This window comes from Gracilinanus agilis, chromosome X (genome assembly GCF_016433145.1).
Source record: "Gracilinanus agilis isolate LMUSP501 chromosome X, AgileGrace, whole genome shotgun sequence".
Classification (NCBI taxonomy): Eukaryota; Metazoa; Chordata; class Mammalia; order Didelphimorphia; family Didelphidae; genus Gracilinanus; species Gracilinanus agilis.
In genome coordinates this window covers 34513569-34539724 of record NC_058136.1, presented here as the reverse complement: position 1 = coordinate 34539724, position 26156 = coordinate 34513569, and the positions used below count along the sequence as shown (strand labels likewise).

Here is a 26156-nt window from a genome sequence, read left to right as displayed (position 1 = left end):
GTATAAGGAAGGACTTCCTGATGGATGTCTACCCTTATACTGGAGCATGCAGGCCAGCTGCCCTGCTGGCTGCCCATTGCTCCTGACCATGGCAGAGGCCAGACGCAGGGGCAGGGAGGGAGGTGGCTGGCGAGCAGCGAAGCCTTTGTTGGGAGGGACGATGGCAGGCGGGAGCCCAGGGTGGGGGCAAGGCAGGGCTAGGGGAAGTGGGAGGGGAAGGGGAGCTATGCTAGAACACTCCGAAGTCTGGCCTGGCCCGGCCCACATCCCCTTAGTCTGACCATTCATTCTCATCCAGCTCGGAGTCATCATCCGATTCGCTGTACTCCACTGCAATGCGCCGTGAGAGAATGGTGGCCACATCATTGCCCACTGGCTCTTTCTTGGCCTCCTGTTCCCATTGCTCCTGCACCTTCCGCAGCTGAATACCTGGAGGGAACCAGCAAAGACAGGAGCTCAGCTTGACGATGGATGGACAGACGGATGGATAGCAGCACCTTCTGCAGGCCATCTAGCTCACTCCTACCTCTGCCCAGTCCCATGATTCCCCATAGATGATCACCAATCCTCTTATTAGAAATTTCCAGAAAGGAGGAAGCTCTCAAAGATTCTGGGGTCGCCCCCATGGGAACGTCCAAGCTCAAACCGGACCTTAAAGACTATATGATCCAACTCCTCTCATCTTAAAGATGAAAAAACTGAGGCTCAGAAAAGGTCAGTGACTTGCTCAAGGTCACTGGTTTAGTGGATCCATGCCAACGTATCCTGTCTAGATAACCAGTATTCCTGGCTTGTAATTACATGTGCAGTGTTACATGCACAAAGGTTCTCCTCTGATGCCTCCTTAGCATGGTATCAAGGTGACCCTGACTTCTTGAAGGCTCTGCCTTCCCAAGGAAGGGAAACTTGGGCAGGAGCACCAAGCTCCATTTTGGGTTTGAAAACAGCCCTGGTTAGTCCTCGGACAGCAAACACAAAAGACAGAAGGTTAGCCACTAGGCCCCAGGAAATAGGGATGGACCATGTGGCATCTGCACCAACGGAAGTGACCTACCACACAGAAGAGATCACGATTCTATTATTACTATTAAACAACTTACATTTATATATCACTTTAAGGTTCTTAAAGCAGGTGATGGCAATAATAATAACAATATTTATTAACATTAATAACAACAATAACTTGCAATTATAAAGTGCCTTACTTATGGTTTGCAGAGCACTTTATGTATATTATTTAATGCAGGTGCCATGCTACTCATATCCTTTCTTCTCCTCATTTTCCAAACATGGACACTGAAGCAGACAGCAGTTAAATGATTTGCCCAGGGTCACACGGCAACTATGTGTCTAAGACCAGATTTGAATTCAGGTCTTCCTTACTCTAGGCCTGGTGTTCTATGTACTGTATCACCTAGCTGCCTGTAACTGCATTATCTATACATGATCTCATTTACTTCTTTTTTTTAAACCCTTAACTTCTGTGTATCGGCTCCTAGGTGGAAGAGTGGTGAGGGTGGGCAATGGGAGTCAAGTGACTTGCCCAGGGTAACACAGCTGGGAAGTGTCTGAGGCCGGATTTGAACCCAGGACCTCCCATCTCTAGGCCTGACTCTCAATCCACTGAGCTACCCAGCTGCCCCTCATTTACTTCTTAAAAGAATTTTGTGTTGTTTGTGTGTTTTGTTGTATATTTGCTCATAGGAACGAAAGGCACCCCCATTTTACAGGTGAGGAAACCAAGGACCAGAGAAGTTACATGGTCATATAGCTAATAAGTTATCCAAGATAGGCCAGAACCTAGGTCTCTCGTGATTACTCTTTTCCCCCGTACCACTGACCCCAGAGTGGTTGGAAGTCAAGTGCTACGTAACCCTTCGAATGCTAGAGAAATGTGAGCTCTTTTGGTGACACGGTCTCCTTCCCATGGCACAGAGGACACCCAGGATCCTTGAAAATTGTGCCAGAGCTCTAGAAGGTAGAGCCTGGCTGGGTTCGAGGATCAGCCCAGTCAAGTGTGGCGAGGCACACCACCAAGTTTGCTGTGGGGGGATTAATCTTTCGGCCACATCCCCTCATGAAAACCATCCACTAAAGTGTCAAGGAGCTGTGGACTGAGTCCATGGAAGCAGTGCTCACGTGGATGGAATCGTGGGTCCTGATGCTGCTGCTATTGACCCTTATGGTCAATGGAGATCCCCCAAAGTAGTCATTTTGTCAAACCCCTCATTAAAAGCTAAGGTCCTTGTGAAACCTCCCTTTCCATACTCTACTGGTTACGGTGTTCCCTCTCGGGATCTCCCGCCTCCTTCCCTCCATCATACTCACCCCTCCGAATGGCAGCAAGAAGATCACTTCTGGCATCACTCATTGGTATCAATGGGATCTGAGGTTTCCGTGGTTCAGAGAGTACAGCACCCGGGGAGGCTGAGTGAGCCGGGGAGGCTGTGGCCATTGGGGGGCCGGGAGGGGGTGGTGGAGGAGCTGCAGGAGGGCCCATAGGACCAGTCTGCGGAGGAGATACAGAATATGGGCAGGGTGGGGCTGGGGGCGGGGAAGGTGTGTAGGAAGGGTGGGCCAAGGTGGCAGCGGCAGCGGGCGCAAGAGCAGGTGGGGCAGAGATGGGGCTGTCGAAAGCCGTCTGGGCGGAGGGGATCACTGGAGGTGGGGGTGGGGGGGCAGGCGGTACGAAGAAATCGGCCATGGGCACTTGTTGGGACCTGGAGGCAGAAGAGAGAGAAGATGTGGAGGTCAAGGAGTTAGAATACATTTAATAACTGATAACTGGTGTGAACCAAGACGAAATAGTCAATGCTCCTTTCTTGACCTCAGTTTCCTCATCTGTAAAATGAGGTAGGTGACTTCCACTGAGACCCTTCAAAGAGCCTGGGAGTTGGAAGCAGGCTGGCCGTTCTCTACCTGCTATATGCTCCTACCCATCCTTTAAGGGCCGATCTGTATGGGAGCTGCTTGGTGAATCTCTGAGGCGAATAAGTCCTTCTGTCACTGGCCTCCTGGTTTTGCCATGAACCTGACTCCTGTCTCCCTCAGCTAGTTGGCTGGCGGGCTGCTCTGATCCCTGACTGAGCCAAGAGCCCCTTCTGGTGGCAGCTCAGTTACAACTGACTCTCCATTTGAACTGGGCCTGGAAGATGCATGCTTGGAGGGTTCCCTGAAGATAGAGGCCCACATGTCCTCCGGAGTCCCAAAGAACTTGGACGTCCTTTCTACACACCCTTTGATCTTTCTGGGGGATCACGGCAACAAGGGAGGCCCCAGGGGAGGTTTTCCATCTTTCTCTTGCTACATAGCTAAGCGTTATCAGCCTTGAAGGCAGGAGGCCAAACAGGAATGAGGAATTTCTGTTTGGACAGAGGAAACATGGAAACACAGGCCATTTCTATAGTATCTGAAGATTTACAAAGTTCTCTCCTCCCCACAACTCTGTCAGGCGGGCATGGGGCGCAGAGATTGCTAGCACCATCCTAACAGTGGGGAAACTGAGTTTCGAGATAGGTTAACTGGCTTATCGAGAGTCATAAAGTGAATAACAGAGCTCAGATGAAAAGAACCAGAAATGCCGATACAAACATGGCAGGTGGTGACTTGTCCAAGGTCTCCCAGGCAGAACCTGAGGTGGGGAATCAGAATTCTTTTCAACTGCTTGCCCTGATTCTCACTAGCTGTATGACCTTGGACTCTGCCATTCTGGGCTTTGTAGGCTTATAAACTTTAAGACTGGGGAGAACTGAAAGACCTCAGTATCTCATCTGATAAATGGGTACAATAATAATTGTCCTGCCTATTTCTATCAAGATGGGGGGAGGTAGGGTGGAAGAGAAAGAGAGATAGAAGCTTCCCTTCCCACTTCTTGCTAGTGTGCTGGTGTGGAGGAGGACTGGTTGAATGCAACTTTCCTGGGAGTATTCGAGGGTACCAAGAAGTAGGTAAGGTGCCAGTGGATGCGGCCAGAAGCCGGCTATGTCACAGGGGTGCTAAAACATGGAAGGAGAGGCAGTAATTCGAGTGGAGCTTTGTTTCTTCAGCTACTAGAGGAAGCAGGGAGGCCAGGAGGCACTCTGGATGGCAGTGTGTGAGGGTGCTGCCTATGGTGGGGGGCGGGGATGGCTCCGATCTGGCTCACTTTCTAGTTGCTAATACCCCATCCTGCCCCGGTGCAGAATAAGCAATGACGACACCCATGAGATGAGGTTCTAACTAGTACAAGCAGAGCTCGCCACCAGGCTCCGGCCCTTCAGAAATGGAAGGTATCTGGCATCCTACTAGAACTTAGGTTCCTGGCCTCTGCCTCCTGTGCCCTCCAGCCCTGGGGCCCGGTCCCTGCACCCGAGCCGGAGAAAGGCAGGGAGGATGTAAAGAATATGACAACCTACCCATAGTCCTTGATCAGCTGAGGCCTGGGTCCGTTCAGTATTGGATCCGGAGGCTGTGGCACATGGGGCTGTTGGACCCGGCCAAGGCTGTTCTGCCGACTGCCAGGGGCTGTGGGCCGGTAGGCCAGCTCCGGGAGCTGGCTGGGGGCCAGGATGATCTCTTTGTGTTCCATGGGCAGATGAGGAGCAGGTGCCAACACCTGCTGGGCTGGATGGTTGGGACTGGCTGGGTAGGAGTGATCGCCGATGTCTGATGCATATGACCTAGAGTAAACACGGATAGCAATGGTCACGTCCCAGTAGGGAGAGGGACAGAGAAAGTTACACCTGGGAAAGAGAATCAAAGACGGGACGGCTATAAACAGCATGGGCAAGGAAGGTGCCAAAGAAGGAGCAAGGGAATCGTATGGCTTGATTTCTAGCTGGAAGGGAGCCTACGAGTCACCTTTGCCAATCCTCTCGTTTTACGAAGAAGAAAACTGACACTAAATGCGGAGCTCTTCCCACTGAACCACACTGCCTCCCAAGACATTATTACTGTCATAGATCTCTAAAGCCCTTAGAGATCATCTAGGGAGCCTGACTTGGCCTCACCAAGCACTAATACCTAGATGGGGCTAGAAAGCGAGGGGATCTAGGGCAGGGTTGAGGTACAGACCAAACGGTAGAGTTGCCAACAAGAATCTCCCCGGCTGCCAGCTCCCCCAAAGACCAAGGGGACATTTCCCTGCCAGAAATGTCAAAGCCATTAAGAGAACTGTCTACATTCCTGGAGACTGAGGCATTTTCCACCCCGAGAATGTGAAAGAGGCGGCCGATATTCTCACCCATTGCCAGGGCAATTAAAAGGAGCAGGACTGTCTGGGGAGTCTTCTGCAACCCCATCTCTTCCTCATTGGGAATCGGCTCCAAAGGGGATCATTTTTTGGAGGAAAGAGGGTCTGCGGCAGTGATTTCATCAGGGTGAGGGAAGCTCTGGCGCAGGAGTGCCATCCCCTGGCACGTGCCACTTGGAGCCTTGGCAGAGTTGGCTTGGGGCACCAAAGGTTCCCTGCTTTTCCACATCCACCCTGTCTGAGGCTTTGAACCCTGGCCGGGCCACTTCGAAGGCCAGCTTGCCAGCTACTGTATCAAACTGCCTCTTGGCTGTTCCCATAAAGAAAAGAAAGCTCATAAGAAGAGAAAATCGCTATCTATAAATGCGAACATGTATGAAAAGGTGTTTCTAATCGCTGCCAAGGAGTGGAAATGGCCGGCAGGGCCAACCTGGGGCGAAGGACAGAACGAGCTGGCCACGTTGGGGAGCACGGCAACGTGAAGGACGAGGGTGGACAACGTAAAGAAACAGACAGAGAAGAGCGGCCCCCGAGCGCCACAGCTGGACTTTTACGTGGATAACCAGGTGACGGCCCAGAGAGCACGAAGGCATAACGAATAGGCTGACGTGTGCGGACAGGAACAGAAGGTGAAAAAACACCATGAGCAGTCGAATGTTTAGTTGGCTCTGCCATGCATCAGGAGCCTTTTTCGGCCACGTTTTTAAGGCAGATGAATGCCTAATGCCTGGCGAAAAGCGGCCCAAGTCTTAGGGTCTTTTGCTGGGAGGGGAGAGAAAGGATCTCTTTGAGAAATGGGTCCATCTTTAATATGGAAAAATGATCTACGTGACTGCAAATGTAAAACTGGCACCAGATGGCTGACCAACTCAGGAGGGGCCGGAGAGAAGGAGGGAGAGAGAATGGGGCATTCGAGTTGTTTTTCAAAGTCAAAGATTGCTTTTATAATTTTTACAATGGGGAAAAAAGAAAATGTTATTCAAAAGAAATGGGTGCAACTTTTGCATGGCAGCATCATCCACGGTAGCCTGTCTGCCAATGGAAAGAGAGAAACAAAGGGCTGAGGGTGAGCGCAATAAGAGGTAACACCTGCCTATTATCTGGGGAGAGCGATCCTTCTGAGGAGGCCATGTGATACGGAGATGGAGAGAACCTGTTATCGGGCCGGAACTCCTTATCATATGCCATCATGCTCCACTCCATCCGCCGGTTCCGGGCTTTCCGTACTTTCTTCACCTCCCTGGTGGAGTCCTCCACCAGCCGCTGTTCCTGGGGATCAACACAAACACATCTCAATCTCGCCATGTTGGCCAGCTCTAAACCAACCCAGTGCTGTTGGTTCTAGATCAGGGTCACCTAGCCATGATACCGGAAGAACTCCTCTCACAGCAAGCAGGCTGTCAAGGCAAACACTAGGCCAGGAAAGCACCTGAAGAGACTCTACTATTCTACCCCAGAGCCCCAGGCAGCCTGCCTGTCTACACACAGGATTAATCATTTGGCTGTAAAAGACTTCCAAAAGGTGTTCTTGCCTCAGGGCTCCTCTCTCCAGTGGATTTGAACAACTATTCCTCAGACCTCCTTACTCCTCTGCTCAAAGACCTTCAGTGGCTCCCCACTGCCCACAGGTTAAGTACAAACTGATGCTGGTGTTCAAGGTCCTTGACAACTAGCCTCCAAACTACTCGTACCGTCCTCTTCCACTAGTCTCCAGCCAAACTAGACTGCTCTCTGATTCCTGGTCTTGTTTTGCCCTCTCCCATCTCTCAGCCTTTGCTCATGCTATTCCACCATGCCTGGAGTTGATCATTCTGGGCATGGATATTGGACTGGTTTACCATTTCCCTCTCCAACCTGTCTTTTTTTTAAACCCTCACCTTCCGTCTTAGAGTCAATACTGTGTATTGGCTCCAAGGCAGAAGAGCGGTAAGGGCTAGGCAATGGGAGTCAAGTGACTTGCCCAGGGTCACCCAGCTGGGAAGTGTCTGAGGCCAGATTTGAACCCAGGACCTCCTGTCTCTAGGCCTGGCTCTCCATCCACTGAGCTACCCAGCTGCCCCTTCTCCGACCCATTTTACAGCGGAGGAAACTCAGGCAAACAGGGTGACTTGACTTACCCAGGGTCACATAGCTAGCTAGCAAGTGTCTGAGGCCAGATGTGAACTCCAGAAGATAAGCCTTCCTGGGTCCAGGCCCAGTGCTCTGTCCAATGTAGGATCACCTATGCTTGGAATAGAGCCTCCACCTCTCTGAATTCTTTCCCTTCCTTGCTCAGAGGCTACCATCCTCTGAGGAGCCTTCTCTGATGTCCCGTGTGAAATTCCCCTCAAATTCCTTGGGGCGCTTTGCCCGATCCTCACCTTCGTGCTCATTTTGCTCTCCTTTGTAGCACAGTAATTTATGAACTTGATTCTTCCTCACTGAGTAGTCGGCTCCTTGAGAAAAGGGCCCGAGTGCTGTCCAGCTCTGTGTGCTTGGCACTCAGCACAAACACAGGGTCTTGCTTAATAAAGATGGGCTTCACCGAACCACGTCAGACTGGTCGTTCTATGCCCTATTACTACTGTCCACCAGTGGTGCTGCCACCCCATCCTAAGCGTCACCGTTGGCTCTCCCCTCTCTCTCACCGCCCCCACCCTATAGCCCTAGATCCAAGGTCTGTGGATTTTATCTTTCCGCCATCTCTCCTTTACATCCTCTTCCCTTCTGTGACTCTGCCACCAGCGTAGTTCAGGCCCCTACCACCTGCACCATCACAATGGCCTCACCTCTTCCCACTCCACTCCATGCTTCACTCGGACATCAGGATTATTCCCTAAAGCACATGACTGAGCATCCTAACTCCTGCCCCTTAATGAACTCCAGTGGCTCCCTATTACTTCCAAGAGCAAATATAAAGTCCTCTGTTTAGCCTTTTAAATTCTTCTCTTCTGGTGTTCTTACGCCTCCCTCCCTGCCCTCTCTCTCCCCACCAACCAGTGACACTGGCCTCTTGGCCGTTCCTCGCACAGGACACTCCATCTCCTGACGGTTCTGAACGATGGCTCTGGCTGTCCCCCATGTCTACGATTCTCTGCCTCCTCATCTCTCCATCTTGGCTTTTGTGGCTTCCTTCGAGCCACAGCTAAAATCTCACCTCCTGCAAGAAGCCGTTCCTCTTAACCCTGACCCTCTTAAGGCCCTTAGCTGTTCCTCTGAGATCACCTCCAGCTTCTCTTACCTCTCTCATCTTGGCCCAGAGTTGTTTGCTTGCGGCCTGCCCCATTAGAGCGGGAGCTCCTTGAGGGCGGGCACTGGTTTCACCTTTCTTTGTGTCTCTCGTGCCTGCCACACAGCCAGTGCCTAATACGTGCTTGTGCGCTTGACAAAGAGCCAGCTAGCTCCCTGAAAAGATGCTACAGCTTTCCTCCAGAGTCCACTCCAGTGTCTCCCGACAAACGAAAGTTCTCCTTTCAGTGGCGAGGCCTAGCTTTGTAAGCATGGGAGAGTGGCGATGGGGCCTGCATAGAGACATAGGGGGTCATCTGCATAGACGTGAGCACTGAACCCAGGCGGAACCGAGCTCACCGAGTAAGAACGTTCAGAGGGAGAAGAGGAGGGCCGGGACGGAGACTTGGGGCACCCCTACTGTTAGCGGGTTTGAGCTGAATGAAGAACCAGCCAAGATGGACAAGGAAGGAGCACTTGGACAGAATCAAGGAGAACCAGGAGATGGCAGCATCATGAAAACCTGGAGAGACGAGAGGATGCAGCAGAAGGCCCGAAGGATGAGGACCAAGGAAAGACAGTGAAGCTGGGTGATTTGGCAGTCACTGGAAACTCTGGGGAGAACGCTTTATCTGAATGAGATTGGAAGCCAGATTGCGCAGGGTTTAGAAGCAAGTGAGAGGAGAGCAAGTGGAAGCATCGAGGTAACCCCTGACTCAAAGTCCACTGACACGGGACTCTCTCCCTTATTGGTGCAGATGGAGGCCCTGCCCCACATAAGGGGCAGGGTGGTGTAGGCGAGAGTCGGAAGAACTCCAGCCTTTGTCAGCTGCCCTTTGGGGACTCATCATTCAGGAGCTCCTCGCTTCCGGCTCTCTTAGAGAGAGAAGATGAAAGGGGCCCATCTCAGGAGGAAAAGACGAGGAAGCCATGAGAGGAGCTGGCAGTCTCCATAATGTCTCTATTCCCAGCTTGCTGCACGAGAGACTTTGGGGAGTTTCCCTTTGGGTGAGATCCGAGCCCCTCTCTTGGCTGAGTTGAGTTATCTCCCTCCCAGTGGTAGAGCTCCTTTCCTCTCTGTTGTCTGGTACCCATTCTCCTGTGTATGTATGTACCTTCTCTGACTTCTGTTTTGCTAGGATTCAGATAAAGGGGATTCTTTGCTATGCGCTAGGTATTCATTGTGGAACTGGTATCAGGTGGGAAAGGGCTCAGGCCTTGGATGGAGAACTTGGAATCTTCTTCACCCCCAAATGACAAAGTGACCAAAAGTTAGCTGGAACCCAACCGCATCCCCATGATTAACCATTACTAAGGGGAGCCGACAGATATGCTTCTAATGGGCACCCCCTTTCTCTGAGGAGAGCAGAGCAGTCGCCCCTGGCCCCAGTGTCCTGCTTCCTCTCTGGGCAGGAACGGAAGTCTCCTTGAGAGGAAGATGATGGGAGGAAAACAGACTATTCTGTCTTCTTCACACATGTGTGGCTCACTCCAGCACTTTATCCCTACACCTACAGCCTTCTCAATGCGGGTAGCCACAAAGGAAAGGAGAGAGATCGAAGGGTAGACAGTGGGGAGCAAGTGAGAACAAATGAAGATTTTTCCAAGGATGGGGGTGGTGGTGGAATACAGTCAATGTAATATTTTTCGGTAATCCCCTAAATACTACAAGCATTTATTCTGCTCTTCCTGTGTACTAAGCATGGCGGTAGGCCCTGGGAATACACAGATGAAACCAAGAAGCCCCTGCCCTCAAGGAGCTTACTTTTTTAATAATAATAATAATAATAATAATAATAAACAGATACGTAGAAACAACACTTGTTGAGGTGGGGGGGAGTGTTAAAAAGTGGGGGGAAATCGGGAAAGGCTTTCTGTAGGAGATGCCATCTAACTGAAACTGAAATAACAGCAGCACTTAGAATGAGCCAGGCACTGTGCTAAGCTTTTTTACAAATATGATCTCATTTGTTCCTCACGACCACTCTAGGAGGTGGGTGCTATTTATTCTGATCCCCATTTTACAGTTGAGGAAATGAAGGCAAACAGAGGTTAAGTGACTTGCCCAGGGGCACACAGCTAAGGAAGAACCTGTGGTCGAGTCTGAGCTCAGGTCTTCCCGACTCCAGGTCCAGTGCTCTGCCCACTGCACCATACCATGTAGTTGCCTAGTCTCCTTTAAGAAAACGAAGGATGTTCTGAGGCAGGTGTGAACAAGACTTGCATTCCAGAGGCAGGACAGGCTGAGCAAAGGTAGATGGGAGGCTGAGTTCAAAGAGCAGCTAGTAGACCAGTTGGCCTAGAAAGTAAAACCAATACAGGAGAGGAAACTAAAAGGAGACTCGAAGTCTGGGTGGAGCTAGAGCTAGCTTTAAATGAAGCACTTCGTAATCACGTATTACTCTGTACCAGGGAAAGCGCTCAGAAAGTGCCAGGAAGACAAACCCAAGGGGGAGACGGCCCTTGCCTACAATGAGCTGACGTGCTAACGGGGAAGACGAAACAAGGAGGGAAGTGGTACCCAAGGAAGAAGCTTGACTCTAAGTCAACAGGGATGGGGCGGCCATCAAGGACAACCTTTCTAAAAGCAACAGTGGTACCGAGGTGATGTGATCTCTTTAAGAAGCGAGCAATGCTTTTCCTCATCCAGAGTTACTACTTAAATTGCTAGCATTGTCAGGATCAGAAGCAGATTGCAAGTTGGCCCGGATGGACGACTGGATGGGCCAGTCTGGGGCCAGCTAGAAATAGTGGGCTAGAGGAAGAAGGAAATTCCAGGCCGACGAGCTGATATTTTATCCTAGAGGTAATAGGGAAGCCTTTTTGAGCATGGAATTTGTGCCTTAGAAAGATGATTTTGACAGGTGGATGGAGGAAGGATGGGAGAGGGAGACTAGAAACAAGGGTATCATTATTACGCTTCAGGAGAGAAGTGATGAGGAATCCACCCGAGTGGAAAGAAAGGGGCAGATGGGATAGATGGTGTGGAGGTAGAATTGTTATGAGTGGTCATACCTTTACGGAAATGGGGAAGAAGTGTGGGATCAGGTTTCAAGGGGATGACAAGGGGTTTTATTTTTGACATCTTGATTTTCCGATGCCAATGGGATGTCCAGATAGAGATGTCTAGCTGAAAGTTGGTAATGAGGGGACTGTCAGAAGCCTGATTGGGTTTAATAATAATCACTGGCATTACATAGAAGGTTTATAAAAATGCTTTTGATTTTGGAGTTCTCCACGTAGAGACGGCACCTGAATCCAAGGAAGCTGAAGAAATCACATGGGCACATAGTATATATAGAGAAAAGAAGAGGCGGAAGAACACCCACGGTTAGGGAGTGGGAGAAAGATCCAGCAAAAGAGATTGACGGAACTGATTCACAAAGAAAATTCATTGAAGTGGAATTTAAATGTCAGCTCCTTGTAATGGCTCCCTTAGGATTCTTAGTCATTTACCCTTCGAATACTTGAAAACAGCTATCGTTTCTTCTCCCCCCCTCCAATTATTTCATCAGATCTTCACGTGGTGAGCTCTCTAAGCCCTTCCCCATCCCAGTTGCCCTTCTGAAAATGTGGTCTCCAGAACCAAACCCAATATTTTATACGTAGGCTGATCAGGGCAGAGGACAACAAGGCCCTTCCCTTCCTTGATTCGGCCTGGGGCTGACAAAAGACAGGAGGACTTTGGGAGTCCGAGGAGGGTAAAGAGAGGCTTCAGGGGGATGGGTGGGGAGGATGGGAGAGAAAAAGGCTGATGTCACTGAAGACAAAGTCTCCAGCCTTCCAAATTGTGCAAGTAAGCTTTGAATTGATGGATTTTGAGAAAAATGGTGCTTGCCGAGCACTGAAGGCCACTCTGTGGAGCAGTGCTGCCACAGCCTGGCTAAGGCCCAGCTCTGCTCAGGAAATCTCAGAACCAGATGGGCCCTGAGAGGCTGTATAGGCCAATCCTCACTCAAAAAGGAAACTCTTCTCTGAAACACCCCCAACAAGGGACTCAAGAGTTTAGATTTGAAATAGAACCTCTCTGCAACGTCCTCACATTGTGGCTGGTTCTTTGGGGCCAAGCAAAAGACATCTAATCCCTCTTCTGCTTAGAGACTGAGATGGTGTCCCTTCACAAAGCCTTGCCTTTTCTAACCTAAATAGTCCCAGTTCCTTGGACTGCCTCTCACACAGCATGGTGCCCAGGCCCTTCACCATCCTGGTCCTGGTCCTCTGGAAAAGTCACAGTTTGTCAGGATCCTTTGTAAAACATGGCAAATACACACACACACACGCACGCACGCACACACGCACGCACGCACGCACACATAATAAGAACTATAAGGGACCTAAGAGGTCATCTAGTGCACCCCCCTCATTTTACAGATGAAGATACTATGGCTCAGAAAGAACAGGTGACTTATCCAAGGTCACGCAGCAAGGGCCCAAGCAAGGAGGGCTTCTGACTCCAAAGTCAGTGTACTCTTTCCGTGGCACCATGCTGACTTGACCATGAGAGATGGAGAGTTCCTCTCATGTCTAATTCTCTTTCCAGCCCCACCCATGTACCTTCTGCCTTCGTTTCTCCTTCCTCTTATCCTCAGTGGCCTGAAGCATTTTCTCTTTCCACAAGTTGAAGAAATATGATGGGTCAGTATAGAATTTAAGGCCATCTTTCTTGTCATCTCTGAAATGGACCCAAAAGGGTATGTTAGTGAGCTCACAAATAGTCGACGTCTAGTCTGACCCCCTTAGTTTACAGGAGAAGAAAATGAGGCCTAGAAAGGGCAAGAGACATGCTTAAGGTCACACGGTGAGCTGTGATTCAAACTCAGATCCTCTAACTTCAGATCTGAGAACCCTGAGACCCAATGAAAATTGAGCTTTCTGTGTCTAGGGGCATTCGCCAAAGACAGAAAATTTCCTCCCTTGTTGGAGTGATCAGAAGTGAGGTCTAGAAGGCTCAGGAGATCGTGAATGATGGCTTCATCCATTGCCTGGCACCTGGGAGACACAGTGTCTAGGGGAAAGCATGTACAGGGCTGACCGGAACCCTGCTTGGAACTATGGCCCTTTTGGGGAATACATTTAGTTCAACCAAAGAGGCACTTCCCAGCAAAAACGCAAACGAGCTGCCCTGCAAAGCACACTCCTGAAATATGCGAATGGACTGTTATCAGCAAGGAAGGATCGGATTTGAAGCTGAGTGCTTCCCTGTGCCCAGGCCTATTTTGCATCACGCAGTCCCAGGAACCACATGACACACCGGCATTGGCTGGCTGACTCCGGGGAACCATGCTAAGGACCTGGTGAATCTTAAGCGTACGGATGGGTCCCAAGTGAAGAAAAGACCCTTCCTTTGAGAAGAAACTGATGGTGAATAGGACTGGGTAGCACCTCTATTGAGATAGTAGTGGTATAGGAGAATTGGGATTGGGAGTTGGGAGACATGAAGCCTCATTTTCCCACCTACTAGCTCTGTGACTTAAGGCAAGTCATTCACTTCTCTGGGCCTCAGTTTTTTCATCTGTAAAATGGAGATCATAATCCAGAATTGCTGTGAGGCTATATTTGGTGCCTACTGTATGCAGCGGCACTGAGAGAGAAATAAAAAGCTCGGGACAAGAGAAAGCTGTTGCCGATTGTGCCTTTCTATATGCCCTCTAATAGGATGAAGTCTAAATCATTGCCGGTCCTTCTTTATTATTGCCGACCACTTCACAACTGTTAACTGATGTGTGTTCTCTGGTATGGAGTGGCTTGAAGCAAGTGGGGTCTTAGTACGCATCCTTCCATGCCCCCAGCTCTGAGCCAAGTAGGGAGGAGGACAAGCCTGGAGCAGTGGGAGGTTTCACGGATGAAGGAATGCTTGGCTGGCAACTAGGTGATGAGGCCTGGGTAGGCAGAGGGCCCTATCCAAATGAGATGGCAGCTCTGCCTGGAGCCGAGGCCAATGTCTTTCATGGGAGCAGCTGACATTTCTTTAGTAAGTGGGAAGAAATGCAGATGAGCACTTGGCTCCCAATGACCCTGCCCGGCAGGGAGGGCATTATTCTGCCCACTGTCCAATGAGGGGGCTGAGCTAGGAGAGAAGAATCAAGTTGCCCAAGGTTATACAGCTAGGAGAGGGCTCGGCCAGGGTGCAATCAGGCACCCCAACTCCGAAGCCGGTACTCCTGACAATCCCCAAAGCCCTGACAAATAGAATGGAGGATTCTGACTCTGACAGCACCACTCCACTTGCTCTCGCTCGCCAAACCTATCCTGGTAGCCAGGGGCCCTGCCCTCCCTCCTACCTGTAGGCCGTGAGGATGTTGAGTGGCGGGGGCTTGTCACACCGCTGGTACATCTCCATCACAGGGTTGGGGATGGAGTTACGTGATACCACCTGCTGATTCTGGATTGTGGAGCTCCGGAAAGCCTTCCTCATGTTGATATCCTGCAGGGACACTGCGGAGCCGAGGAGCAGAGGATTTAGTGTGGCAAGGGACTTTGGAGATCATCTAGTCAAGGGGTTCATAACCTGGGGGCCACAGAGCCCTTCGGGGGTCTGTGGATGGATTTCAAAGGGCTCATAACCTGGGGTCCACAGAGCCCTTCGGGGGTCTGTGGATGGATTTCAAGGGGTTCGTGAATTTGGATGAGGAAAAATAGACATCTTCATTTTCACCAACCTCTAGCTGAAATTGAGCATCCTTCAATCATTTAAAAACATAATTCTGAGAAGGGGGGTCCATGAAACAATAGAAGAGAAGAAGCCCTCATTCTATAGAAGAGGAGACTACAGTTCAGAGTGGTGACATGGTCCCTGCCACCAGACAGCTTTACACTCAGATCTGCCTTCTGCCAGTTCTTTCTAGTTGGCATGCCAAATGCTTCCCATGGTGCATATAGCTCAGGAAATCAAAACTGTATTATAGTCATGTGCCTTCTGTGACTGGATATCCCGGGACAGCCAGCTCGAGAGGCATCACTTTCTGGATTATATGGAAGAGTCTCCAAAAGTTTCCATTGCCTCCGGCCTTACTAGTCCCAAAGCTTGGTGTTCTTATCTGTTTTGAGCAGCAGAACCCCATTAGGCAGGCAGTGGGGCACTACTGACTCTGGTACCAGAGAGTGAAGAGACCCGGGTTCAAATCCCAGCTCAGTGTTACCTTAAACAAGTCACCCGTCCTCTCTAGGCTTCAGTTTTCTCCTTTGTAGAATGCAGGGGACAGGAGCTGCTATGACTTCTTTTTTTTTTTAAACCCTCACCTTCTGTCTTGGAATCAATACTGTGTATTGGTTCTAAGGCAGAAGAGCGCTAAGGGCTAGACAACGGGGATTAAGCGACTCGCCCAGGGTCACCCAGCTAGGAAGTGTCTGAAGCCAGATTGGAACCCAGAACCTCCCATCTCTGGGCCTGGTTCTCAATCCACTGAGCCACCCAGCTGCCCCCTATCATTTTTAATAACCCTTACCTTCCGTTTCAGAATCAATACTAAGTATTGGTTCCAAGGCAGAAGAGCATTAAGGGCTAGACAATTGGAGTTAGTTGACTTGCCCCGGGTCACACAGCTGAGAAGTATCAGAGGTCACATTTGAACCCAGGACCTTCCATCTCCAGGCCTGGCTCTCTAACCCCTGAGCCACCCAGCTGCCCCATTCTACCATTTAAAATGAGCTAATGTCTATCCATGTGGTCCAAGGACCCAGGCGGAATGGAGACAGGGCTTTAGGTCCGCCTAAAGACTCGGTGTCCCATCTCTTGGTGACAAAATCTCTTGCTCGGAGCCCTTGTTTCCAAAGGACCTCCAAAGGGTTCTTGGGAGCAAAGGAAGAATCAGTAACACCCTGTTCAATGAAGCACCTGCCCAGGTTACAGACGGAGTTCAAATCCTATTCCCTACCTACACAATTACATTCGTACGGCCCAAGTGGCTTCGCTCTTACCCTCAAGGAGTGCACATTCTAGTAGGAGGACGACACACGTATATTGATAAGTAAATGCAAAGTGCATTCAAAATGAAGTGATTCTGGAATGTGGAGGGAGAGTACTACCAACTGGTGAGATCGGAAAAGGCTTCATGTGGGAGATGGCCCAAGCTGTGATCTGCGGGGAACACGGGATTCCAGACATCGAAGGTGAGGGGGGAGAAATTTCCAGGAACAGGGGGCAACGTGGGCAAAGTCTCCGAGGTGGGAGATGGAATGATGGATCAGTGGAACAGTGAGCGAGCCAGCTTGGTTGGAAAATAGAGTTCGTTAGGGTGAGTAATGTGAATAAGGCTGCAGAGAGAGGCTAGTACCTCGCGGGGAATGCCTTTAAGTGCCAAGGAAAGGAATTAGTATTTTCTCAAGACACAAAGGAGTCACCATGATGTCAGCGACCTGGTCTATCTCGTGCTCCTGGAATGCCAATTTGGCAGCCATACGGAAGATGAATGGGTAAGGGGCGAGAACGGCAGCAGGAGTATCTGGCGGCCTTATGGGGCATACAGGAGCAGATAGGAAGCAGGTAGCTGGAGATGCAGGGACGGAGTCCAGCGGAGAGCTAAAGGCTGGATACATAGATTGGGGCACCTGGCGGGTAGAGGATCTAGGAAGAAGCAGTAGCACGCAACAGTGTCAAAGCTACAGAAGGAACAAGAAGGAGGGGAACCAACTGAGCAAGTGAGGAAGTGATGGGAACGGGGGCTGAGAAATGGGAGGTGAGGAAGGTAACGCGGACAAGCAATTTTTCTTTCTAGGAGTTTGGCTAGGAAAGGGAAGAGAGATCTAGAACGCTGACTTGAGTCGAGTTCAATGAAAGCTTTGTAAGTAAGGCAGAGAGAGCCAAGCAGATTTATAGGCAGCAGGGAAGGAGCTGGAAGCCAGGGAGAAGCGGAAGGTTTGGGAGAGGGGTGGATGAGTGAAGGGGCCAGCTCCTGGAAGACACAGGAAGGGATGCTACTGACTCTCAAATATGTCCAAGGAGCTCATGCGGCTCTAGGGTTTTAAGGCTTACATAGCTATTTATTCCCAACAGGAAGGAAGAGAACGTATGAGAATGCCCATTTTACAGATGAGGAAACTGAAAATCAGAGATGTGAAAGGCCTTGGCCCAGGTCCCACAGCTGGTAAGTGGCAGAAGGAGGAGACCTAATTACAGAGCAAAGAGAGCTGGATTTGGAGTTAGGAGACAGAGGTTCAAATCCTGGTTCGGCCACTTACTACCTGAGTTACCCTGGAGAAGTAACACTCCTTGCTCTAGGCCCCACTTTCCTCTTGTGTAAACTGAGGAGGAGCATGAGATGATCTCAGAGGCCCCTTTCCACTCTTGGACCAGGACAGGAGGATCCTTTCCCAATATGGCAGAGGCTCTTGTCCGTAGCCTTCATCCTGGCAGTATGACAGGGGTTCTCCTGCAGCGCCATATTTATAGACCTATAAGCTGTCCTTTCGAAGCTATCCTCCTTTCTAGAAAGCCCTTCTTTTCTTTTTCTTACCCCCTCCCCAAGCTATTTGCTCTAGCAAGGGCCACTAGATGGCAAACTTGAAGTACTTGGGTAACTGCTATTCACAAGTGACCTCCACCACAAAAAACCAACCTCCTGGTTGCTGTTCAAATTCCCCCTGGGCCACCAGAAACCCATTCCCACCACATAATGTGCCCCATGCCCATTCCTGCCCATTCCTGCCCCATCTCTGGCTCAGAGAACCCCAGTGTTTGCCTCTGGCGCCTACACTTGGAGCCCCGGCCCTGGCCCAGATATCCCATGGGAACTGGACTAGAAAGAAAAGCCTACGGCTGGGGCCCAATGTCTGATTTCCTTTAGGCCCTAGGCAAGTGGTTGAAACAGAATATGTGCCCGCTTTCACCACCACGCTGGGCTGGCATAGATCAGAAGGGAGTCCCACTAAATTTTAGAACTGGAAGGGCTCTCTGGCCACATATCATCCGGATGGGAAGGGACCTCTCAGAGCTCCTAAATCCCAAATCTCAAAGTCAGAAGGGACCTCAGGAGTCATCCAGCCCATCCAATCCCCTTCTTTTACAGGAGAAGAAACTGAGGCTCAGAAAGCAGAAGTGGCCGGCCCCAAGGCATATAGTTATATATGCTAGGGGGAGGAAATCCCCATCAGGTAACACTAGGCACAATTTCTGGAAAGAGAATCTATCTTGGTGTCTATGGTTGGCTGGGACTCAAGTGGTTTAGATGGCAGGATGGGGCAACTTCTAACAGACAAGCTGGGCCAGGGGCAAGTCCCAGGACCATTCCCTATCCATGAGGAAAAGATAGCTATGGCAGGTTCTCTCCTCTGCCCTATATCATGGCAGGCCACATGCCCTAGTCATTATGGGTGAGGGTGAGGATACAGAAAATGTCACCTTGAATTCTCACCCGTCTGCGTGTCACGTCCTCTACCTAGTGTTTCCAAGGCCTCTACAACTCTCAACCCGCCCAACGGGCTATCCTAAAGCATGCTGCTTTGGTCACAGCCTGGAGTAAAGTCACTCCTCCTCTGGGAGGCCCACAGGATGCACCTGGATGCTGCTTCCCAGCATTTCCTAGATAATTAAGCCAAGTAGACTCCATTGTTAAAGCAGCCAGCTTTTTGTCATGGGAAAGAATCAGTAGCCAATTAGGAAGCCACAAGCTGGGCATATGTACACCCAAGGGGCCATCACTGAGTACCGAGAAGCTATTTATAAGCCTACATCTGTGAAATTATAATAGCTAGCATTTATATAGCACTTTGAGGTTTGCAGAAGTGTCAAACGCGCTCCCCATAGGCCCTCTCAAGAGCTGCCAGAAGCGGATTCAGACGTAATTGGAAAATATTTAACAAAAAATAAATAAAAATACAATAGAACATAGATAATGTTGACATGTGGTTTTCTAAGCCAATGTACACCTATAGGGTTCCTTGTGCACAGTGACTTTGACACCAGTGCTTTACAAATATCTCATTTTATTCTCACAACCATTCTGGGAGGTAGGTGCTATTACCACCCCCATCATACAGATGAGGAAACTGGGGCAGACAGAGGTTGAGTGACTTGACCAAGGCCATAAGCTAGGAAGTGTCTGAGGCTGGATTTGAACCCAGATCTTTCTGAGGACTCTATCCAGTGCATCACCTGGAATCGTGATAGGATGTACAGGTGAGTAAGTATGTGTATTGCATCTCTATTTGCATGTCTGCGAATCTGTAAAAAAGATGAATGACTCCACGTACTTAAGTCTATTGGACATGGGTCATAAAAGGAGTAACAGAGCTAGATAGGAGAGGCCAAGTGTGTTTCTGGGGGGCTCGGGCGGGGAATCCAGAGGGCGAGACCTTCCCCGAGACCTGGTGGTGGTTGTTGCTTTAGGGGGCAGGGGGGACAATCACAACAGGTAGACCCCTGGCCCACACGGTTAGCCAGTTGAATTTAGGACGGGATTTAAATGTGAATGGCAGGAGACCAATGTATCCAATGAGGATGACCCTGCAAAGAAAAGACTGGAGAATTCTGAGCCACACACTGACTACACACAAGATGGTGGAGCCCAACTTCTGCCTCTTGGCAGAGACGTGACAGACCCTGGGCGCAGAACGCGGCCTGTGTTTCCAGAACCGTCCATGTACTGCTCTGTTATCACCGTTCCATGGACTTAGAGCTGGAGGGGAATCTCAGAAGCTGTCTGCTCCAGCCTGGTCCTTTGTAGATAAAAGCTAGGGGAGGGCCATACTTATGAACTAGGGAAGGGTCAGCCTGATGGGCTAGGGGAGGGCCACTCTGCTCTTAACTGTATCTGCTGGCTATAAGGGAGGTTTCTAATGAGAGAGGGGTGTAATAATCATATAAAGGGGGGCGTTCTAAAAAAAAGTGATGATAATGTAAGAAAAGAAAAGAAGGAAACCCCCAGTTTCAATTCTCTGCCCTTTCACTATCCAGGTAAGCTAAGGCAGACCATTTTACCTCGGGGGCCTCAGTCTCCACATGCACGAAGTGGAGGGAACAGAGGGTGGGCCGGATAATCTCTGAGGTCCCTTTCCACCTCTAAAATCTTGTACTTACATTTCACTGCTTCCAGCCCTCCAGAATGTCACTACGTCTAGCACACAGTAGGTGCTTGCTGATCAGTTGTGATCATTGGCTCTCACCAATGGTATGACCAGACTGCAAGCCTCCCTTCTGATTCGTAGCCACCACTCTCTAGAAAGCCTCCATGATGGACTTCGCCAACACACCATGTGCCTGCCTCTTCTCCTTTTAATATTCTGCACATACCAGCCGAGCACGTGGGCTAAACCATGCGTCGGCCCACATTCTCATTCCCTGCCTTTCCTGGCCATCAATATCTCCTCTGACGCCTTCTATGCCGCAGCAGACCGCAGTTTTGTAGTCGCAGAATTTGATAAATTAGGAGCTTTGGAAGTCCTGGGTTATGTGTGTACATGCGTGTTGTATGTGTGTGTGTAGTTATTGGGATGGGTCTGTACGCATACAAAGCAGACTAATGTTTTCTGTATCTGTATGAATATTTTTCAAACGTACAGCTATTGCTGGGATGAATGAAAATACAAATTTCTTTTTAAAAAAAGGAGAGAGGATGGAGGACTCCTCTCGTGACTTCCTGTGATGCCAGAGTACTGTCAGAGCTCTACCGTCAGGCGTCTTGCGTCATAACACAGGAGAATAACACCAGGAAAGAGCCCAAATTGACTACGGGGTATTAACCGAAGGCATCAGAAAAACGTGTTTTTCAAAATACCCGACTAGGACCAGCCCCCAAAGAGTAAACAAATTTCAGAGAGACAAACCAATGTCAGAGTGCCCTACCAGGCCTAGAGCGTTCCCTGAGAAAGATGGCGGCCGTAACTTAGACAAGAAGGAGAAAAAGCAGACTTGCCCTGCCCCGGGAAAGAGAGACCCTCTGGCGGCTCACCCTGCCTTACCCACCTTCCTCCACGGTGGAGTCCAGCTGTGTGACCTTAATCACCAAGAGGTCCACCCTTTCCTGCAGTGAGTTCATTCGCATGTAGAAACTGTTGGCTTCGTTAAACAGCTCACCAAAGATGTCCTCTGCATGTCTGCCTGGAATTGGAGGAAGAGGGACAGAGAAAGTCCTGAGAGGGTTCCCCACAACACTCTCCCAACAAACCCAGCCATGGGTTTGACCAGCCTCAGTTGAGTTTCCCTCAGTTTGCTGACTGACTGAATCTCTGAGCTGAGGGGATCTCGCAGGTCACCCAATACAAGTCATACCTGACCAAAACCCCTCATCTGGCCTCTGCTTGAAGGCTGCCTAGGCCAGGGAACTCCATTGTCCTGGGTCACCCCATTTTGCTTTTCAGAGCGCTTCATTGGGAGGTTCGGCCTGACGTCAAGCCTCCGTCTGTCTCTCTGCCACCTCCCCCACCTGAACCCCATGCTCCTACTTCTGCCCTCAGGGGTCAAGTGAAATGTGGTCCCTAAAATATCTGAAGACAGAGATCTCATCCTCTCACAAAATATACTCTGGAAGATCTCAGACTAAACATCCCTAGTTCCCCCGAGCCCTTCTCCTATGACGCAATCATGGGTCACCTCTCCCGGAATGGACTACCTCAGGAGGTGATAAGCTCTCCATCACCGAAGGTCTGCAACTAGAAACGGAATGATGTATAGGAGATTTCGGCCCAGCTAGGGGGTAGATTCTATGTCCTTGGAGATCCTTTCTGACATTCAGAGTCTGTGCTTACAGACAGGCTTCCGGGAGCTAGTGAGATTCTGAGTAGCCTCCACAGTCCTAATAAGTAGCTACCATTCTTCTGCCTCCACTACTGCCCAGTGGCTGGCAGCCCCATACACATCCCTAGCCCCATTGCATGCTTCTGAGTTCATCTCTTCATCGTTCTCTGAAAGCGTACAGACTCCCTAAGTGGTTGGCCTCTTTTTCCCTCAAAGTCCCAGCAAGACAGGCCTCGTGGGTAGGATGTGAGGGATACAGATCCTAAGTGGAGTTCTTCACCACAAACTAGCACCCTTGCTGATGCCTAAATTTTATCCTTAGACAATCATTCCTTTGAGTTAAAAATGGCCTGCTCCCTGCTCTGTCCTCTTTTTACAGTGTCAATACAGGAAAAAAGTGGGACATGCCAAGTCCCCGACAGCTCAGTGGTACTGAGGCTATTTTATGATTTTTCCCCCACAACAGAAGCTGGCAAATGAGGGCCCCGTTTGCCTAGGGCCGAAGGGTCTTGGAGGGTTACGATAAGGATTGGGGAGCGGACTACTCCTTAGGATATGTGCTACGTCACTATGCCACAAGGAAATTCTGTGGGGATTGACAAGGGGAAGACTCTAGGGTGTCCCAAAATAGGTGCATCATTACGCCTTGCCACTGCTATTTTGCAGGCCTCAGCCTCAGCTACTCAGGCTGGGGCCCTCTTGGGGCCAGGAGGTAACCCCTGCATGAAGATACTATTTCCACTGGGAATAGCCATTTCCTGGAGCCTCACCCCTCTTGCCAGCTAAGGCTGGGCCTTTAAAGCCGTGGTGTGGAGAGGTAACCGTGATATAAGGGAAAGAACACAGGGCTGAGAATTAAGTGATCTTGTTCAAGCCTCAACTTTACTGTTAAGCAGCTTGTCTGCTGACCTTGGACAAGTCAATGACTATCTCTGAGCCTCCGTTTGCTCATCTGTAAAATGAACCCCGAGCCCCGCCCAATACTGGTGTGTGCGCCATGTTTCCAGAGCCTTCTCACCACTGAAAGTCTGTGTCCTAAAGCCCAGCCAAGTGGCACCGATGCTATGTCCTATGGTTCCCCCCAGGTAATGGCATGCTATGGACAAAAGTCACCCGTGGCCTTGATGGTCTCCATTCTAATGTCCCTCCTGGCGTTCACACCATGTTTTCCTTCACTCTATCCTGTCCCCTGGCCTGTCAGGCATTCCAGGCTGACCCGCCAAATGGGCAGCATATCTATCACTGGTTTCTAGCTGAGCGTCTCTAAGCTACAAGGACTTAGCACAGAGGGCCTCCGTTTGGGAAAATCTGCCCAAGAGGCTGGGCCTAGTTCAGTGGGCAAAGAGAGGTGCCTGCATACAGGCCCTGGGCCATGTGCAGTGATTCAAGCCACACGTTACCCAGCGGTTCAAAAGCAGCTCCTTGTCCCAATAGTAATAGCTCAGAGTAAAGATTTAAAAGCCCTTTTCCTAAAACAAAATACAAGACAATTCTGAGACAAGTAGGGCAGATATTATCCCCATTTTATGATTCAAAGGTACTGCAGTCTAGAAAGGTAAAGTCTCATATGTGCTGGAGCCAGGCTCTGAAGCCAAATCTCCCCTCCAAATCTATCACAGATAATCTCCCAACTGGGAAGGGGGCTTCTGCCTAAATCCTAACCTGCCCCCTCTATTGCTAATGGGCAGTAATGGTGAACCTATGGCACAGGTGCCAAAGATGGCATGCAGAGAGCTCTCTCTGGGCATGTGGGTCACACCCCACCCCCTGAGTTCATGACTAGAAAGGCAGAGGGACTCCAGTGAAGCTTCTCCCCTCCCTCTCTCCACTGGGCTTGACATTTTTTCACATCTCCCACCCCTCTACTCAGCAGTCAATGGGGTAAGGTGGGTGACTCACAGGCAGCAGAGCTGGAGAGGAGTGGAGACTAGTCCACTCCCCTCCCCCTCTCATCACCCTCTGCCCAGCAGCCCAATGGGAGTGCTTCCTCCCTTGTCTGGGGTAAGGGTGGGGCAGGGCATGGTACTTAGTCTCCCGGGAGGGAAGGGCATGGCATGAGTCTAGGGGGTGGGGTGGGGGTGGGACATGGCACTCTGTCTCTAAAAGGTTCACTATCACTGCTAATGAGAAAGCTCTTCATTAGGCAACTGCAGAAACCCGAGTGCCTCTGTACACACGACCTATATTCCCAGAGCAGCCAAAAGGCTCACTAAAACCTATCAAATTATGGAGCCCAAGACCTGAGCCCTGGAAGGGACATTTGAGATCCTGGGGGACAACCCTCCCATCCCCCCCATTTTCTATTCTTGTAAGGCTCAGGAAAAGGGAGTCATGTGCCCACGTTGATGAGTAGCCCTTGTAAGTGTTAGCCATTATAGCAGAAAGCAGTTGGCAAGAGTCTCTTGGCTGTCAGGAAACTGTTGTTAGGAAACACGGTAAAGTCTTTTGGGATCAAACCAACAATGAAGTCTCTGGGATGGCTTAGGTATGCTGCCTACTTGCCTGGAGGAAGGGGAATTGATCAGATGACACTTTGAGATCACCTTCAATCCTCAAAAATCTATGGCTTCCTAAGACTAGGGACTCCACAAAGGCAGGGACTTCATCACTTTGCCTCTCTGGGTCTCAGTATCCCCAACAGAATGAGAGGGTTTAAAGCTCGAACCCTAGACATTTTTGGATCCTTTACCCCCAAGGTCAGAGGCAAGATCAGGAGGGAAAGGGGAATGGCTAAGATCTAGAAAGCTACCCCCCCCCCGGCCTGTGCCCCACGCCCTCGAAGACCAGCCCACTTACTGAGGCTGCCCAACTGCTTGATGATGGCAGCTAGGGTGCTGTTGGTAACACATTCCAGCTCGCTGGTGACCCCATCGGGCAGGGCACCTCGGCACAAGTGCCTGGGCTCAATGTTCCTCTTGACCAGTGGCATTGTCCTGGGTTGTCTTCAGTATTACCTGTGGGGAGGGGTGGGAGAGGGGAGGAATAAGGAGAAGAGGTAGAGTTGAGCTCAGGACTGAAAACAAGACAAGGAGCTCAGGGAGCTCAGTTGAGAGGACCACAAGCTCCAAGCTGGAAGGTCAAAGTTGGATTCAACTCTGTTACCAGAAAAGTACCTCAACACACCTGAGTGGACCTCTTGCCGGGCCAACTCTCTTGGTTTTCCTTAGGAGCTCTCGGCACTGGCAAAAGGCTTTGCCATTCTTATGATCATGGTACCTGAGGATCTGAGTTCCCATTTTACAGAAGGGAAAACCAAGGCAGTGAGTAGCCAAGGGACTTAAGCAGAATGTGAGTGATGAGAACCTTCACGGTTGACTTCTCCAGTTGGTTGCAGTCACCTGAATGACCCATCAACCTGTTCTCAGCAGACCAAAAGGAAAATGCTAGAAAAGGGCTTGGCTCCTTCACAACCCAGGAAGGCAGGTCCTCCCCAGAGCTGGCTATGTGGGACAGCTCTTGCGAAGCTCACTCTCTCCTGCTTGGCAGGGAAGCAGCCTCATTACTGCCTTGCCAGACAATCCAAGGGAAGGGGTTCTGGGTCCCTCTCAGATTCTCTTCCTAGAAACCATGACCATCCATTCATTCACCACGCAGTCGCCTCCTTCCCTTACCCTCCAGCTTCTACCGCCTGGTCCTCTAGCCTAGCAAGTGGCATTAACTATGGGCTCTCACCTGCCCTTCCCTGCGCCTCCCCATGGCGGGGGGACTGGCCAACTCTTCCCTCCTTTCCCCAACCTGGAAGTTTGTCTTATGGTTCTGTGACATACTTATCCTTGAAGAGTGTATGCTCTAGAGCAGGGGTCGGCAACCTTTTTGGCCGTGAGAGCCATAAACGCCACATTTTTTAAAATGTCATTTCGTGAGAGCCGTGCAGTGCTCACAGTGCCGCTCCTGTAACAGCGCCTGAAAAAAAATGGACTTTATGGCTCCTGCAGAAAGAGCCGTATCTGGCCCTCAAAAGAGCCAGATATGGCTTGAGAGCCATACGTTGCCGACCCCTGCTCTAGTTCCATATGAATCTCCACGCTCTGTCAGGTATCTCCAAGACAG

General features: G+C 50.3%; 1 protein-coding gene across 1 annotated transcript; it reads right to left on the bottom strand.

The window, feature by feature from the left end:
- Positions 1–2376: 2376 nt before the first annotated feature.
- On the bottom strand, positions 2377–25035 carry LOC123253561 (wiskott-Aldrich syndrome protein family member 3-like). The gene is given in 8 exon segments (XM_044682734.1): positions 2377–2400; positions 2402–2720; positions 4395–4658; positions 6324–6499; positions 12992–13109; positions 14719–14872; positions 21336–21470; positions 24903–25035. Coding segments are annotated over 8 exon segments (1323 nt in total).
- Positions 25036–26156: the final 1121 nt, after the last annotated feature.